Source organism: Oncorhynchus tshawytscha, linkage group LG18 (genome assembly GCF_018296145.1).
Source record: "Oncorhynchus tshawytscha isolate Ot180627B linkage group LG18, Otsh_v2.0, whole genome shotgun sequence".
In the NCBI taxonomy this organism is placed as follows: Eukaryota; Metazoa; Chordata; class Actinopteri; order Salmoniformes; family Salmonidae; genus Oncorhynchus; species Oncorhynchus tshawytscha.
In genome coordinates, this window is record NC_056446.1 from 118911 (window position 1) to 137775 (window position 18865).

The 18865-nt window shown below is 42.7% G+C and overlaps 1 protein-coding gene across 5 annotated transcripts in view; it reads right to left on the reverse strand.

Annotated features, from left to right (window-relative positions):
* Positions 1-18865, reverse strand: part of LOC112230651 (protein sel-1 homolog 1) — a 68469-nt gene that overhangs the window by 37835 nt on the left and 11769 nt on the right. For 4 of the 5 annotated variants that reach the window (XM_024396932.2, XM_024396928.2, XM_024396922.2 and 1 more), the window contains 2 exons: positions 6995-7162; positions 6386-6491 (listed from right to left, as the gene is read on the reverse strand). In XM_024396932.2, the coding sequence (XP_024252700.1) occupies positions 6386-6491; positions 6995-7162 (274 nt within the window). Of the gene's footprint in view, positions 1-6385; positions 6492-6994; positions 7163-16611; positions 16701-18865 lie in introns of all 5 variants that reach the window. The other variant, XM_042300563.1, reaches the window with a different exon arrangement.

The following is an 18865-nucleotide window of genomic DNA, read 5'->3' on the forward strand; positions in this document are numbered from 1 at the left end:
TTCTTTAATGTAAATCATCACACCCCCTCCTCTTCCTCCAATCCTGTCTCTCCTGAAAACATTGTAGCCAGGCACAATCAAAGCAGCATATGGAGAGTTTTTATGGAGCCATGTCTCTGAGGCAGAGGAAGTCAAGGTTGGAGTCTGTGAGTAGATGTTGAATCTGATCACTTTTTGGAATGACACTACGAATGTTCAAGTGCCCCCCTAGTAGTCCCTTGGGCTTAGCTCGTGGGTCCCAAATGACCCGAGAGTGGTTGACACATTGAAAAAAGTAAAATTTTCTGTGTTTTCTGACGGCTGGGTTTAGGCTGTTTTGTTTAGTTTTGATTAGGGGCAGTTCGGTAGCGCAATTAACAATCCCTCCCGCCTGCACTGGAGGCGGGGAACTAATTAAAACAGCTTGCGTACCAGAAGTAGAGTCAGGGATCGCATATAGCGATTTGGGTATGTTTGAAGAGTCAAAATCTATCCTGGAGCCGGTTGAGTCGAGAGAAACCATGGGACCATAGCACTCACCCACTTCCACAGCGGCGACGATCAGTGGATGAGGCCATCCACCACTTTCCAATCCGGTGCGTATCGCTGGCTCGGTGATGTTGGGCCCAGGATTGAGTTGCACATCCCCGGAGAGCAGGAGGGTAGTGAACAGGTAGTTTAACAGTTTCCGATAAATTTTGGACTTGTGTTTGTTACGCCTAAACGGTTCAGTGGAATAGGGAGCGAGATAGACTTGGCCATTATTCAGAACATTATGATACGCTGTGTACTGTCCGCTCCCGTGGAACGGTGAACCAATGTGTTTGGTGTTGATATTCACCGGCAGTAGATTTGTGTCATCCCAGCAAGGACGCACTGAGATTATCAGTAGAGCAGCTACATAACTGACAATCATGGCAGAGTACTGTAGATAAAACACATAACTGCGCTTTAACTCTTTGCATGAGTTACTTAGCTGGGGTCGGCGTACACCTGATGGTTTAGATAAAATTACAGCATTCGTATGAGAAGCAGCACCACCCTGTCTTCCGTCCGCCATCTTGCCACCGCCACCTTTACAATGATGTCTAACATCTTCAGCAAAGCTTGTTTGAAAAAGAGAGATACTTTTTTCAAAGTATCATTTTTTTATTAATCGAAAATGAGACATGGCAATCTGCACAAAGGCAAAAAGGCAATTTTTAAACAATGGATGAGCTTTTCTTAGTAATCTAATTGAGAACCATTTAGGGTTCAAGTAAAACTTTTGAATAAGTGAAGTTTTTAGGGTGAGGCTTAGTGCTTTTATATTTAATAGGCTCAACCCAATTCCTATTCATTATCTAGATAGGCTCGTTTTATTTTGTCGGGTATAGCGGCCCAGATAAAGCGAAATATTTTTGCTCAGATGATTTGAAAAACGAATCATCAGGAGTAGGCAGCGCCATAACTAAGTGACTAAACTGAGATATGACTAAGGAGTTAATCAAGGCAATTTTTCCATAAATAGACAGGTATTTATCTCTCCATGGTTGCAGGATCCTGTCTATTTTTATAAGTTTTCTATTGAAATTCATTGCGGAGAGCTTATTTATATCTTTGTGATATGAATACCAAGTATGTCTACTTCACCATCTGCCCATTTTATAGGTAAACTGCAGGGTAATGTTAAAGTGGTATTAGATAAAGATCCAATACGTAATATTGTACACTTATCATAATTAGGTTTTAGTCCAGAGAGAGTAGAAAAGTTATCTAGATCTTCAATGAGACATTGCAGGGATCTAACTTGAGGACTTAATATAAAACTTGAGTCATCAAAATCCATTATAAATACCATTCCTGGCTTCTTAGATGTTTCATAATGTTCTATTATTTCTAGTAGTTGTCGCATATTATCTCCAATGTATTGTCCATGTAAAAAATCTGTCTGAGCAGGATAAACCATACCTGGTAAAACCCTTTTAATTCTGAGAATTTTAACATTTCGCTAGTATTTTTGCATCACAACACTGAAATGTAAGGGGCCTACAGTTTTTTTTTTAGATAGACTGGATCTTTATATTTGCCATCTGGGTCTTGTTTTAAAAATAGAGAAATCAGACCTTCCTGCTGAGTACCTGACAGACTTCCATTTATATATGAGTAGTGACAAAGCCCTCCTGACAGAGCTGGTGTAACTGAGGCAGGTTTGTAGGCCTCCTTGCTCGCACACACTTTTTCAGTTCTGCCCACAAATGTTCTATAGGCTTGAGGTCAGGGCGTTGTGATGGCATCTCCAATACCTTGACTTTGTTGTCCTTAAGCCATTTTGCCACAACTTTGGAAGTATGCTTGGGGTCATTGTCCATTACGAAGACCCATTGAAACCAAGCTTTATCTTCATGACTGATGTCTTGAGATGTTGCTCAATATATCCACATCATTTTCATTGTGAAGTGCACCAGTCCCTCCTGCAGCAAAGCATACCCAAAGCATGATGCTGCTTCACAGTTGGGATGGTGTTCTTCGGCTTGCAAGCCTCCCCTTCTACCTCCAAACATAACGATTGCCAAACAGTTCTATTTTTGTTTCATCAGACCAGAGGACATTTCTACAAAAAGTATGATCTTTGTCTCCATGTGCAGTTGCAAACCGTAGTCTGGCTTTATTATGGCAGTTTTGGAGCAGTGGCTTCTTCCTTGCTGAGCGGCCTTTCAGGTTATGTCGATATAGGACTCGTTTTACTGTGGATATAGATACTTTTGTACCTGTTTCCTCCAGCATCTTCACAAGGTCCTTTGCTGTTGTTCTGGGATGGATTTGCACTTTTCACACCAAAGACTCCTGCGTGGTCCTATGGTCTTTATACTTGTGTACTATTGTTTGTACAGATGAACGTGGTCCCTTCAAGCATTTGGAAATTGCTCCCAAGGATGAACCAGACTTGTGGACGTCTACAATTTTTGTTCTGAGGTCTTGGCTGATTTCTTTTGGTTTTCCCATGATGTCAAGCAAGGTAGGTTTGAAGTTTGAAGGTAGGCCTTGAAATACATCCACAGGTACACCTCCAATTGACGTCAATGAGCCTATCAGAAGCTTCTAAAGCCATGATGGAATTTTCTGGAATTTTCCAAGCTGTTTAAAGGCACAGTCAACTTAGTGTATGTAAACTTCTGACCCACTGGAATTGTGATACTGTGAATTATAAGTGAAATAATCTGTCTGTAAAAAATTATTGGAAAAATGACTTGTGTCATGCACAAAGTAGATGTCCTAACCGACTTGCCAAAACTATAGTTTGTTAACAAGACATTTGTGGAGGGGTTGAAAAACGAGTTTTAATGACTCCAACCTAAGTGTATGTAAACCTCCGACTTCAACTGTGTGTACATTCGTGGCCAAAAGTTTTGAGAATGACACAAATATTAATTTCCACAAAGTTTGCTGCTTCAGTGTCTTTAGATATTTTTGTCAGATGTTCCTATGGAGTACTGAAGTATAATTACAAGCATTTCATAAGTGTCAAAGGCTTTTATTGACAATTACATGAAGTTATTGTAAAGAATCAATATTTGCAGTGTTGACCCTTCTTTATCAAGACCTCTGCAATTTGCCCTGGCATACTGTCAATTAACTTCTGGGCCACATCCTGACTGATGGCAGCCCATTCTTGAATAATCAATGCTTGGAGTTTGTCAGAATTTGTGGGTTTTTGTTTGTCCACCTGTCTCTTGAGGATTGACCACAAGTTCTCAATAGGATTAAGGTCTGGGGTGTTTCCTGGCCATGGACCCAAAATATTGATGTTTTGTTCCCCAAGCCACTTAGTTGTCACCTTTGCTTTATGGCAAGGTGCTCCATCATGCTGGAAAAGGTATTGTTCATCACCAAACTGTTCCTGGATGGTTGGGGAAAGTTGCTCTCGGAGGATGTGTTGGTACCATTCTTTATTCATGGCTGTGTTCTTAGAGGCAAAATTGTGAGTGAGCCCACTCCCTTGGCTGAGAAGCAACCCCACACATGAATGGTCTCAGGATGCTTTACTGTTGGCATGATACAGTACTGATCTTAGATGCCCCAAACATTCGGGAATGGGATTCACCAGAGAAAATGACTTTACCCCAGTCCTCAGAAGTCCAATCCCTGTACCTTTTGCAATATATCAGTCTGTCCCAGATGTTTTTCTGGAGAGAAGTGGCTTCTTTGCTGCCCTTCTTGACACCAGGCCATCCTCCAAAAGTCTTCGCCTCACTGTGCGTGCAGATGCACTAACACCTGCCTGCTGCCATCCTGAGTAAGCTCTGTACTGGTGGTGCACCGATCCCGCAGCTGAATCAACTTTAGGAGACGGTCCTGGCGCTTGCTGGACTTTCTTGGGCACCCTGAAACCTTCTTCACAACAATTCAACCGCTCTCCTTGAAGTTCTTGATGATCCGATAAATGGTTGATTTAGATGCAATCTTACTGGCAGCAATATCCTTGCCTATGAAGCCCTTTTTGTGCAAAGCAATGATGACGGCACGTGTTTCCTTGCAGGTAACAACGGTTGACAGAGGAAGAACAATGATCCCAAGCACCACCCTCCTTTTGAAGCTTCCAGTCTGTTATTCAAACTCAATCAGCATGACAGAGTGATCTCCAGCCTTGTCTTCGTCAACACTTACACCTGTGTTAACAAGAGAATCACTGACATGATGTCACCTGGTCCTTTTGTGGCAGGGCTGAAATGCAGTGGAAATGTTTTGGGGGGATTCAGTTCATTTGTATGGCAAAGAGGGACTTTGCAATTAATTGTAATTCATCTGATCACTCTTCATAACATTCTGGAGTATATGCAAATTGCCATCATACAAACTGAGGCAACAGACTTTGTGAAAATTGATATTTGTGTAATTCTCAAAACTCTTGGCCACGACTTTGTGTGTGTGTATATATATATATATATTACACATTTTAAACATGCATCCTGTTTGCAACAAGACACTTAAGTAATACTGCAAAAAATGTGGCAAAGAAATTAACTTTTTGTCCTGAATACAAAGTGTTATGTTTGGGGCAAATCCAACACAACACATCACTGAGTACCACTTTTCATATTTTCAGGCATGGTGGAGGCTGCATCATGTTATGGGTATGTTTGTCATCAGCAAGGACTAGGAAGTTTTTTAGGATAAAATACATGAGATACAGCTACAAAGACAGGCAAAATCCTAGAGGAAAACCTGGTGCAATCTGATTTCCAACAAACACTGGGAGACAAATGCACCTATCAGTAGGACAATAACCTAAAACACAAAGCCAAATATACACTGGAATTGCTTACCAAGAAGACATTGAATGATCCTGAGTGGCCTGGTTACAGTATTGACTTAAATTGGCTTCAAAATAAGGCAAGACTTGAAAATATGCAAATATTTTACAATCCAGGTGTGCAAAGCTCAAGAGACGTACCCCAAAGAATCTCACAGCTGTAATTGCCCCCAAAGTTGCATCTACAAAGTATTGACTCAGGGGTGTAAATACTTTTGTAAATTAGATCTTTTGTATATCATTTCCAATGAATTTGCAAACATTAAAAAAAAATTTTTTTTAAACATTTCTCATTTTAGGGTATTATGGTAGGAAACAGCAGAGGGAGCACCTTGGTTTAAAACAGAGACGTGGGATTTGACTAACTCCTGCTATATGCACCTGAGCCTCATATAGGCTACCATTTGTATAGCCACATCATGGTTTAGCACATGCTGAGATGATAGGATGGCTATTTTGTGATTTTAGTAAATAAGAATGTATATTTGTATAGGAATGTGTGTGTACATTGTGTGTGTACATTGCCTTCAGAAAGTATTCATACTCCTTGACTTATTCCACATTTTGTGTTAGCCTGAATTCAAAAGGCATAAAATAATATACAAATCAAATTTCTTTGGTCACACACACATTTAGCAGATGTTATTGCGGGTGTAGCGAAATGCTTGTGTTTCTAGCTCCGTCAGTGAAGTAATATCCAACGAGTAATATCTAACATTTTCACAACATACACCCAATACACACAAATCTAAGTAAAGGAATTGAATTAAGAATATATAAATATATGGGCGAGCATTGTCAAAGCGGCACTAAGGTACAATAGAATAGAATACAGTATATATAAATGAGATGAGTAATGCAAATGTGGATACGTCAATGTGGAGGGGTTTCCCAAAACCGGTCCTAACTTTCTCAAGCAACCTAAAGACAGTCTGTCTGCATTTTAAAAAGTGTGTTTGGTGTTGATCGCTTAAGTGGTTTAAGCGCTAAAGCAAATAATAATAAGAGTAAGTGGAATGTCTGGAATTTTCTTGCTTTCAGCAGGCACACTTATGAACACTAAAGGAGAATGTGAGAGATTAGTGTGTAGGTGAGACAAGGAAGAGAGCTCACTCTTTCTTCTGGCTCTTCCGGTTGGTTCCGTTGATCATGCGGAGGGCAGTCTGGTACTCCTTTTCGGCCTCCTCCGCTACATGCCTCTGCTCAGCCTGCTCCTCCGCTACAATACAACACAATTTGATTTATTCACAATTTGTTTCAGCCTCGTAAGTAGTGGGTGTGTCCCTCTCTATGGGGTGTGTCCCTCTCCAACGCTCTAACTACTAGCCTACCTGCCGCCCCAAAAGGTCCCTAAAGCACACACATCCTTGGGTCGCTCGTCTTTTCAGTTCGTCGCTGCTAGCGACTGGAACTAAATTCAACAAACACTCAAACTGGACAGTTTTATCTCTATGGGAGAGGGACAAAAAATGTGTCTTGTTTTGACATATGCATGCTGTAAGAGGGAGGGAACAAAAAGAGACAGAAAAATTGCTGTCAGCTAAGGTTCACTCAAATGATTGGTCAGTCTAGGCCAATTCCAAATTTGTTCCTCACTGAGCTTACAAGTTTTGCAATAGCTCACAAATTAAACCAATATATTCACACACTGAATAATATTAGAATATAACAGTAACTCACTTTTGAGTTTCCTCAAGGTCTGAAATGCCCATGCCGACTTACTCTCACAGAAACCCCATCTCTTGTCCCTGTCGTAGTCGTAGGTTGTGGCGCACCACAGGCGTTCGTCCCCCCGTCCATCAGTGGTACAGTCCGAGTACTCCTTCCCCAGAAAGAGAAAGGGGAACAGACAGGGCTCCCTATTGGCTGTGCCCCCATTCACCACAGGAACTGCATCAACCAAAAAACACAAATGGGAGGGGAGTTAATATGTTCAAGCAAAAACACAGACAGAAAGCAGATGGATGATGATAACCGTGTGTGTGTGTGTGTGTGTGTGTGTGTGTCAAACATGAACAAAAGTACATAAAAGTAAGATCAAATACGAATCATCTAAGTTAAAAGCTATAACCATTCTTGTTAAATTCCACTGAATGATGAAAGAAACCCTACAGAACAGTGGCCAAATGATATATATACCCTTCACCAGAGTATCGGTGCTACTTTCAGAGAAAACACTGGTGCAAGACTTATTGCTATTTTTACTGACTTGACCAAAGCTTTTGATTCGGTAGACCATTCCATTCTTGTGGACCGGCTAAGGAGTACTTGTGTCTCTGAGGGGTCTTTGGCCTGGTTTGCAAACTACCTCTCTCAAATAGTGCAGTGTATGAAGTCAGAACATCTGCTGTCTCAGCCACTGATGTACAGACAGCCACTGCCTGTCACCAAGGAAGTACCCCAAGGCTCAATCCTAGGCCTCACGCTCTTCTCAATTTACATCAACAACATAGCTCAGACAGTAGGAAGCTCTCTTATCCATTTATATGCAGATGATACAGTCTCATACTCAGCTGGCACCTCCCCGGATTTTGTGATAAACGCTCTACAACAAAGCTTTCTTAGTGTTCAGGGGCAGAATGACAGATTTTTACCTTGTCAGCTCTGGGATTCGATCTAGCAACCTTTCGGTTACTGGCCCAACGCTCTTATTACTAGCCTACCTGCCGCACCAAAAGGTCCCTAAAGCACACACATCCTTGGGTCGCCCGTCTTTTCAGTTCGCCGCAGCTAGCGACTGGAACTTAATGCAACAAAAACTCAAACTGGACAGTTTTATCTCAATCTTTTCATTCAAAGACTCAATCATGGACGTTGTTGCTGCTTTACGGGATGAATTGTTGTCTCTACCTTCTTGCCCTTTGTGCTGTTGTCTGTGCCTGTTTTTGTCCTGCTACCATGTTGTGCCGCTGCCACGTTGTGTTCAAATTAAATCAAAAGTTATGTCACGTGCTGAATACAGCAGGAAATGCTTACATTGAAATGCTTACTTAAAAACCCCCAACAATGCAGTTAAGAAAAATACAAAAAAAAATAAAAATAATAATTAAAGAGCAGCAATAAAATAACAATAGCGAGGCATACAGGTTGTACTAGGAACAGAGTCAATGTGCAGGGGCACCGGTTAGTCGAGGTGATTGAGGTAATATGTACATGCAGGTAGCTATTAAAGTGACAATGCATAGATAATAACAGAGTAGCAGCAGCGTAAAAGAGGGGGGGGGGCATTTGATTAGTCTGGGGAGCCATTTGATTAGAAGTTCAAGAGTCTTATGGATTGGGGGTAGAAGCTGTTTAGCACGTGGTGCTCAGGTACCGCTTGCCGTGTGGTAGCAGAGAGAACAGTCTGACTAGGGTGGCTGGAGTCTTTTTTAGGCCTTCCTCTTGGTCTTGATCACATTGAGGGAGAGGTTGTTGTCCTTGCACCACACAGTCAGGTCTCTGACGACCTCCCTATAGGCTGTCTCATCACTGATCAGGCCTACCACTGTTGTGTCATCGCCAAACTTAATTATGGTGTCGTCATGTGTTGCTGCCATGCTATGTTGTTGTCTTAGGTCTCTCTTTATGTAGCGTTGTCTCTCTTGTCGTGATGTGTGTTTTGTCCTAGTTAAATGTGTTTTCATTTCCAATGAAGGCCAACTTTTACACTGAGCTTGAGTTCAAAAAGACATCACACTGTTGCTATACTACAGAGCAAGATCTACTCAGGCTTTCATAAAGATAGCCAACTTCAGTTAGCTTCACATTCCAGCTTAGGCTTCATCCGTACTACGACGGTGGATATTGCTCGTCCGCCTGCCCGCTAACTAACAGGCTTGTAACTGCGTGCGCATGTCGTACATTGCTAGTCAAACGCCAAACTATTATTGAGACAATGCTGAAACATTAATCCAAGGGCAAGTCAGTGCCACTTTTTAATTTGTGCCGAAATCAAAATAAAAGCATACCATCTTTGGTGCGCTTATGAATGCACAAGCACCCTTTTCCCACTCCTATCGTTCCTTCTATCTGTGGAACATCTTGTAGCATTGTGGCCATAGAAGGGTTTTTTGACTGTTAAACTCATGGGTACATTAGCAATGGCTGCCAGTCTTGACTTGAATGCGAACTGCCATCTATATATTAAACACAGTGTACAAAAGATTAGATACACCTTCCTAATATTGTATCCAATGCTTCCCACAAGTTGGCTGGATGTCCTTTGGGTGGTGGAAGGAGAGTTTACAGTCTTAACCAGACACCTAGGTATTTGTAGTTGTCCACATATTCTAAGTCAGAACCGTCCAGAGTAGTGATGCTAGTTGGGCGGGAGGGTGCGGGCAGCAATCGGTTGAAGAGCATGCACTTAGCTTTACTAGCATTTAAGAGCAGTTGGAGGCCACGGAAGGAAAGTTGTATGGCATTGAAGCTTGTTTGGAGGTTTGTTAGCACAGGGTCCAAAGAAGGGCCAGATGTACACAGAATGGTGTCGTCTGCGTATAGGTGGATTAGAGAATCACCAGCAGCAAGAGTGACATCATTGATATATACAGAGAAAAGAGTCGGCCTGAGAATTGAACCCTGTGGCACCCCCATAGAGCCTGCCAGAGGTCCGGACAACAGGCCCTCCGATTTTACACACTGAACTCTGAGAAGTAGTTGGTGAACCAGGCGAGGACGTCATTTGAGAAACCAAGGCTATTGAGTCTGCCGATAAGAATGCAATGATTGACAGAGTCGAAAGCCTTAGCCAGGTCAATGAAAACGACTGCACATCACTGTCTTTTATCGATGGGGTTTATGATATCGTTTAGGACCTTGAGCGTGGCTAAGGTGCACCCATGACCAGCTCGGAAACCAGATAGCATAGTGGAGAAGGTACGGTGGGATTCAAAATGGTCGGTGATCTGTTTATTAACTTGGCTTTCAAAGATTTTAGAAAGGCAGGGCAGGATGGATATAGGGCTATAAGTTTATCGGTGGTGACAGTGTTTCCTATCTTCAATGCAGTGGGCAGCTGGGAGGAGGTGATCTTATTCTCCACAAACTTTAGTGTCCCAACACTTTTTGGAATTAGTGCTACAGGGTGAAAATTTCTGTTTGAAAAAGCTAGCCTTAGCTTTCCTAACTGACTGTGTATATTGGTTCCTGACTTCCCGGAAAAGTTGCATATCGCAGGGGCTATTCGATGCAAATGCAGAACGCCACATGATGTTTTTGTGCTGGTCAAGGGCAGTCAAGTCTGGGGTGAACCAAGGGCTATATCTGTTCTTAGGTCAACATTTTTTGAATGGAGCATGCTTATTTAAGATGGAGAGGAAAGCACGTTTGAAGAGCAACCAGAGATCCTCTACTGACGGGATAAGGTCAACATCCTTCCAGGATACTTGATCCAGGTCCATCAGAAAGGCCTGCTCGCAGAAGTGTTTTAGGGAGCGTTTGACCCATTATGCACACAGGCAATGCGGCAGTGATCGCTGAGATCCTGGTTGAAGGAAGCAGAGGTGTATTTAGAGGGCAAGTTGGTCAGGATGATATCTAAGAGGGTGTCCATGGTTACGGATTTAAGGTTGTACCTGGTAGGTTCCTTGACACACTCAAACTGGTGCGCCTGGCACCTACTACCATACTCCGTTCAAAGGCACTTAAAACTTCTTTGGGATAGGTGGCAGTATGATGAATGAAAAGCGTGTCCAAAGTAAACTGCCTGCTACTCAGGTCCAGAAGCTAAGATATGCATATTATTAGTAGATTTGGATAGAAAACACTCTGAAGTTTCTAGAACTCTTTGAATCATGTCTGTGAATATAACAGAGCTTATTTAGCAGGCGAAACCCCGAGGACAAATTCAGTTTTTGTATTTTTTTTGGAGGTCACACTTTTTCAATGGGTTTTCATTGGGAATCCAGATTTCTAAGGGACCTTCTTCAAATCAAATCAAATTTTATTTGTCACATACACATGGTTAGCAGATGTTAATGCGAGTGTAGCGAAATGCTTGTGCTTCTAGTTCCGACAATGCAGTAATAAAAAGCAAGTAATCTAACTAACAATTCCAAAAAAAACTACTGTCTTATACACAGTGTAAGGGGATAAAGAATATGTACATAAGGATATATGAATGAGTGATGGTACAGAGCAGCATAGGCAAGATACAGTAGATGATATCGAGTACAGTATATACATATGAGATAAGTATGTAAACCAAGTGGCATAGTTAAAGTGGCTAGTGATACATGTATTACATAAGGATGCAGTCGATGATATAGAGTACAGTATCAACGTATGCATATGAGATGAACAATGTAGGGTAAGTAACATTATATAAGGTAGCATTGTTTAAAGTGGCTAGTGATATATTTACATCATTTCCCATCAATTCCCATGATTAAAGTGGCTGGAGTAGAGTCAGTGTCATTGACAGTGTGTTGGCAGTAGCCACTCAATGTTAGCGGTGGCTGTTTAACAGTCTGATGGCCTTGAGATAGAAGCTGTTTTTCAGTCTCTCGGTCCCAGCTTTGATGCACCTGTACTGACCTCGCCTTCTGGATGACAGCGGGGTGAACAGGCAGTGGCTCGGGTGGTTGATGTCCTTGATGATCTTTATGGCCTTCCTGTAGCATCGGGTGGTGTAGGTGTCCTGGAGGGCAGGTAGTTTGCCCCCGGTGATGCGTTGTGCAGACCTCACTACCCTCTGGAGAGCCTTACGGTTGAGGGCGGTGCAGTTGCCATACCAGGCGGTGATACAGCCCGCCAGGATGCTCTCGATTGTGCATCTGTAGAAGTTTGTGAGTGCTTTTGGTGACAAGCCGAATTTCTTCAGCCTCCTGAGGTTGAAGAGGCGCTGCTGCGCCTTCCTCACGATGCTGTCTGTGTGAGTGGACCAATTCAGTTTGTCTGTGATGTGTATGCCGAGGAACTTAAAACTTGCTACCCTCTCCACTACTGTTCCATCGATGTGGATAGGGGGGTGTTCCCTCTGCTGTTTCCTGAAGTCCACAATCATCTCCTTAGTTTTGTTGACGTTGAGTGTGAGGTTATTTTCCTGACACCACACTCCGAGGGCCCTCACCTCCTCCCTGTAGGCCGTCTCGTCGTTGTTGGTAATCAAGCCTACCACTGTTGTATCGTCCGCAAACTTGATGATTGAGTTGGAGGCGTGCATGGCCACGCAGTCGTGGGTGAACAGGGAGTACAGGAGAGGGCTCAGAACGCACCCTTGTGGGGCCCCAGTGTTGAGGATCAGCGGGGTGGGAGATGTTGCTGCCTACCCTCACCACCTGGGGGCGGCCCGTCAGGAAGTCCAGTACCCAGTTGCACAGGGCGGGGTCGAGACCCAGGGTCTCGAGCTTGATGACGAGCTTGGAGGGTACTATGGTGTTGAATGCCGAGCTGTAGTCGATGAACAGCATTCTCACATAGGTATTCCTCTTGTCCAGATGGGTTAGGGCAGTGTGCAGTGTGGTTGAGATTGCATCGTCTGTGGACCTATTTGGGCGGTAAGCAAATTGGAGTGGGTCAAGGGTGTCAGGTAGGGTGGAGGTGATATGGTCCTTGACTAGTCTCTCAAAGCACTTCATGATGACGGATGTGAGTGCTACGGGGCGGTAGTCGTTTAGCTCAGTTACCTTAGCTTTCTTGGGAACAGGAACAATGGTGGCCCTCTTGAAGCATGTGGGAACAGCAGACTGGTATAGGGATTGATTGAATATGTCCGTAAACACACCGGCCAGCTGGTCTGCGCATGCTCTGAGGGCGCGGCTGGGGATGCCGTCTGGGCCTGCAGCCTTGCGAGGGTTAACACGTTTAAATGTCTTACTCACTTCGGCTGCAGTGAAGGAGAGACCGCATGTTTCCGTTGCAGGCCGTGTCAGTGGCACTGTATTGTCCTCAAAGCGGGCAAAAAGTTATTTAGTCTGCCTGGGAGCAAGACATCCTGGTCCGTGACTGGGCTGGGTTTCTTCCTGTAGTCCGTGATTGACTGTAGACCCTGCCACATACCTCTTGTGTCTGAGCCGTTGAATTGAGATTCTACTTTGTCTCTGTACTGGCGCTTAGCTTGTTTGATAGCCTTGCGGAGGGAATAGCTGCACTGTTTGTATTCAGTCATGTTACCAGACACCTTGCCCTGATTAAAAGCAGTGGTTCGTGCCTTCAGTTTCACACGAATGCTGCCATCAATCCACGGTTTCTGGTTAGGGAATGTTTTAATCGTTGCTATGGGAACGACATCTTCAACGCACGTTCTAATGAACTCGCACACCGTATCAGCGTATTCGTCAATGTTGTTGTCTGACGCAATACGAAACATCTCCCAGTCCACCTGATGGAAGCAGTCTTGGAGTGTGGAGTCAGCTTGGTCAGACCAGCGTTGGACAGACCTCAGCGTGGGAGCTTCTTGTTTTAGTTTCTGTCTGTAGGCAGGGATCAACAAAATGGAGTCATGGTCAGCTTTTCCGAAAGGGGGGCGGGGCAGGGCCTTATATGCGTCGCGGAAGTTAGAGTAACAATGATCCAGGGTCTTTCCACCCCTGATTGCGCAATCGATATGCTGATAAAATTTAGGGAGTCTTGTTTTCAGATTAGCCTTGTTAAAATCCCCAGCTACAATGAATGCAGCCTCCGGATAAATCGTTTCCAGTTTGCAGAGAGTTAAATAAAGTTCGTTCAGAGCCATCGATGTGTCTGCTTGGGGGGGGATATATACGGCTGTGATTATAATCGAAGAGAATTCTCTTGGTAGATAATGCGGTCTACATTTGATTGTGAGGAATTCTAAATCAGGTGAACAGAAGGATTTGAGTTCCTGTATGTTTCTTTCATCACACCATGTCACGTTGGCCATAAGGCATACGCCCCCGCCCGTCTTCTTACCAGAAAGATGTTTGTTCCTGTCGGCGCGATGCGTGGAGAAACCCGCTGGCTGCACCGCTTCGGATTGCGTCTCTCCAGTTAGCCATGTTTCCGTGAAGCAGAGAACGTTACAGTCTCTGATGTCCCTCTGGAATGCTACCCTTGCTCGGATTTCATCAACCTTGTTGTCAAGAGACTGGACATTGGCAAGAAGAATGCTAGGGAGTGGTGCACAATGTGCCCGTCTCCGGAGTCTGACCAGAAGACCGCTTCGTTTCCCTCTTTTTCTGAGTCGTTTTTTTTTTTTTTTTTTGGGTCGCTGCATGTGATCCACTCGGTTACACTGGTTGTAAGGCAGAACACAGGATCCGCATCGCGAAAAACATATTCTTGGTCGTACTGATGGTGAGTTGACGCTGATCTTATATTCAGTAGTTCTTCTCGGCTGTATGTAAAGAAACCTAAGATGACCTGGGGTACTAGTGTAAGAAATAACACGTAAAAAAACAAAAAACTGCATAGTTTCCTAGGAACGCGAAGCGAGGCGGCCATCTCTGTCGGCGCCGGAAGTATAAACGCAGTCCCTTGCAGTCCCTATCACTTCCACTGGATGTCAACAGTCTTAGAAATTGGTTGAGGTTTTTCCTTTGAGAAATGAAGTAGTAGCACTGTTCAGAACGAGGGTAGAGGGATGTGTACTCTTTGATGGAGGCGAGTGACCTGAAAAGTACGCTACACTTTGTTTTCCTCCAGTTTTGAACACAGTATATCCCGTCTTAAATTTTATTGATTATTTACGTTAAATACCTAAAGTTGTATTAGGAAAGTAGTTTGAAATGTTTGGACAAAGCTTACAGGTAACTTATGAGAAATTTTGTAGTCATGTTGGGCGAGTTGGAACCGGTGTTTTTCTGGATCAAACGCGCCAAATTCATGGACATTTTGGATATATATCGACGGAATTAATTGAACAAAAGGACCATTTGTGATGTTTATGGGACATATTGGAGTGCCAACAGAAGAAGCTCAAAGGTAAGGCATGAATTATATCTTTATTGCTGCGTTTTGTGTCGGGCCTGGAGGGTTGAAATATGATTGTCTGTGTTTGTTTGCTGGGGTGCTACCCTCAGATAATTGTTTGCTTTCGCCGTAAAGCCTTTTTGAAATCTGACACGTTGGCTGGATTCATAACAAGTGTAGCTTTAATTTGGTGTACTGCATGTGTGATTTCATGAAAGTTACATTTTTAATAGTGATTTATTTGAATTTGGCGCTCTGCATTTTCACTGGATTTTGGCCAGGTGGGACGCTAATATCCCACCTATCCCAGAGAGGTTAAATATATTTTTTTCTTGCCCATTCGAACTCTGAATGGCACACACACACAATCCATGTCTCAAGGCTTAATAATTCTTCTTTAATTTATCTCCTCCCCTTCATTAACACTGACTGACGAGAAGTGACATCAATAAAGGATCATAACTTTCACCTGGTCGGTTGATGTCATGGAAAGAGCAGGTTCCCAATGTTTTGTAAACTCAGTCTATGTCTAAGGTCTGTTGCAGCTATCAGTTTGCTTTTCGCACATTTTTAAATACAAATCGCATGAAAAAGCAAATGCTGTCATTACTAAATGTGTAACATGATAGGTATTGAAACATGATTTATTTTTTCAGACCCCCAAAAAAGTACTACAATAATTATAATCAGTTGTCTTCCTCAAATGAAGGGGATGATGACAACGTATTTGAGAGGGGGTTTATTTGATTTCAATGGTCTTCAACTCATGACAGACACTTAATTTAGGATACATGGAGTTGCCCTGAGTTAGACTGCCCCAGAGCAGGTTAGTTCTGAAGGAATCATTACCATTCAAATGTACCTGTCTAAAAGGTGAGCCACTTTCGTGGTCCCTGTTATCCCAAGTTGAACTCAGAGTTGGCTAAAGTTCTCTCGCCAACTCCTCAAACCCAATTCATAGAATAGGGCTTAGGTGTCCGCAAAGGTTAGGTTGCACTTATTTCTCAAATGTTTCCTCAATGTTTTCAGCTAAGATAGTTTACTAAACAGAAACATGTTTAGAGTGACGAAGTCCCAGTTCTGGAGGAGTGAATTTAGGGGTAGTTGAAATCTACTGGTTGAAACTTTCAGTGCATTGCATTCCAGGGTTTTTCTGTATTTGTACTATTTTCTACATTGAAGAATAATAGTGAAGACATCAAAACTATGAAATCACACATATGGAATCATGTAGTTACCAAAAAAGTGTTAAACAAATCAAAATATATTATTTTATATTTGAGATTCTTCAAAGTAGCCACCCTGTGCCTTGACAGCTTTGCACACTCTTGGCATTCTCTCAACCATCTTCATGAGGTAGTCACCTGGAATGCATTTCAAATAACAGGTGTGCATTGCTAAAAGTTCATTTGTGGAATTTCTTTCCTTCTTAATGCATTTGAGCCAATCAGTTGTGTTGTGACATGGTAGGGGTGTGTCCTGACCTTCCCTCCTGGGTGTGGAGCAGAGAGCGCCTTGAAGTTGGCCGTTTTATGACGGTCGTAAATACCTTGCAGGAACTCTCTCTCCCACTCTGCAGAAATGGAAGTGAAAAAACCCTTTATTACAACTGATTTTGTAGTACTGTAACATCCAAGATTGGATAAAGAAACAATATTTCTGTAATCCAAACATTTGGAATGGTTTGTGGGTATTTAAAGAATAATCATGTCCAACATTTATTGTTTGGTGATCATTAAAGACGTTATAATGGAAACATGTGTCACTTTAAGAGCTTTCACACATATATATATATATATATATATATATATATATATATCATATTTACATCTAAATGTTGTGGAACTTATATGATTAAATGTGATTTTAGCCTTCTTAATGAGAGAATGGTTTTTCATATAAAAAAAAAAGTTATACCCAGTCAGTGACCACACCCACGTGAGCACAGACATTATATTGGCGTCATGGAAGGCCTCCTTTTGCCAGAGTGGATAAAACCCCTCGTGACGACATTAAACATTAGACCAAGCAGACTACGGTGTAAGCCGGATCAGCGCGAGTGGAATACATCACAAATGGTTAGGAACTCTCGACAAGTGAAGATTAAGACTAAACATTCAGTCTGCAGCTGTATATTTATAAAATAGTATAGTAAACTCAACCGGAGAAAAGGAGAAAATGTTCATTCATTTTTCAAAACGACCATTGGTAGACTGGAAGATTCATTCTAACAGACACTCTGAGACCAACCTACTACAAAGGACATGGTGCATGTAGAGATGTAGCACACAGCAGAGATGCATACTTCTCCCACTGGTCATCTGATGCACAAGCAAGTGCAATGCACAAGCATTCCGCTACACTCGCATTAACATCTGCTAACCATGTGTATGTGACAAATAAAATTTGATTTGATTTGATAGGGAACAGGCCAGTAGTGCCGGAAGGTGGGTGAGATTGTTGGCTTCTACTTGGAAGGTCAGGAGGAGTAATTTCCCTTGAAGGCTTTGACAAGGCTGTACATCTGATGTGCAAAAAGGCCCTTCCCTTGTAGTTTGGAATTCAGTTCATTCATGAGGCTATGATGTCCACGGTGAAGGCAAAATCAGCCAACCATTCTTTATCTTGCAGTTGAGGGAAAAACACATTTTTCCCTTTCATTTGCAAAAACTCATCAATCTCCGACTTCAGGTCCCACGCCCTTTAAAGAACCTTCCCCAAACTCAGCCATCTCACGTTTGTGTGGTAGGGGAGAGCTGCATGACCCGACTCGGTCTCTTCCAACAGTGAGGAAAAACTGCCTGTGGTTTTAAGATTCTGCTCTTATGCTCTTAAGTTTATCACTTTAGTGAATGTATCCAGAACATGGCTCATTTACAGAGCACCTCCTGATGAATAATGCAATGCAGGAAAATAATTCTGATCTGGGTTCAGCTCAGCTACTTGATCTTGTATCCTTTTAAAAAGGCTAACATTTTTTCCTGTCAAGTTTGGGCACCGATCAGTGGTCACACTGGATAACTTTTCAAAACTCACTCACACTTACTAACCTCCTCCAATAAATATTTCCCTGTGGTTGTGCTCTTCATTGACTGCACTGAAGCAAGCTCCTCTGTAATTTCAAAGTCTGGGGTTATGACTCCTTTACCTTGTCTTTCAACTGCTGTTCATATTCTCTGCGATATCCTCAACACGCCGTGTCACTGTTCATCTTGACAAGGAAACATTTTCAAACAACTCTTTCTTGTCGGAGCAAAGTATTGCTGCAGAGTCAATTAAATATTATTTAATGAATTCGCCCTCAGCGAATGGCTTGCTATTTTTAGCAATATTGTGGGACAGTACATAGCTAACTTTCGCAATTCCGATGTTTGCTGAAAGCAGTTTTGTGAAAAGTCCTTGCTGCTCTTGCAACTGAGAAAGCAACACTTTTGATGCACTTGCCCTCTGCTCAGAAGACATATTCCTATATGTCTCTGCATGATTTGCCTGGAAGTGTCGGGACAAGTTGTACTCTTTCAAGACAGCGATGCTCTGTTTGCACACAGCTTTCCCTGATACCTCAATAAAGGCATATTTCGATGTCCACTCTTGCTGGAGCACCCTACATTCATTGTCTACTTTCCTTTTCTTTGAAAAACTCATTTTTGCACAATTTCTAGCTAGCTAGTTTTTGTAGCTGTGACGTGTGTCTCAGCCTGGCGACCTGTCAGTCATGGTCTGTCCTCGTGCAGTTAT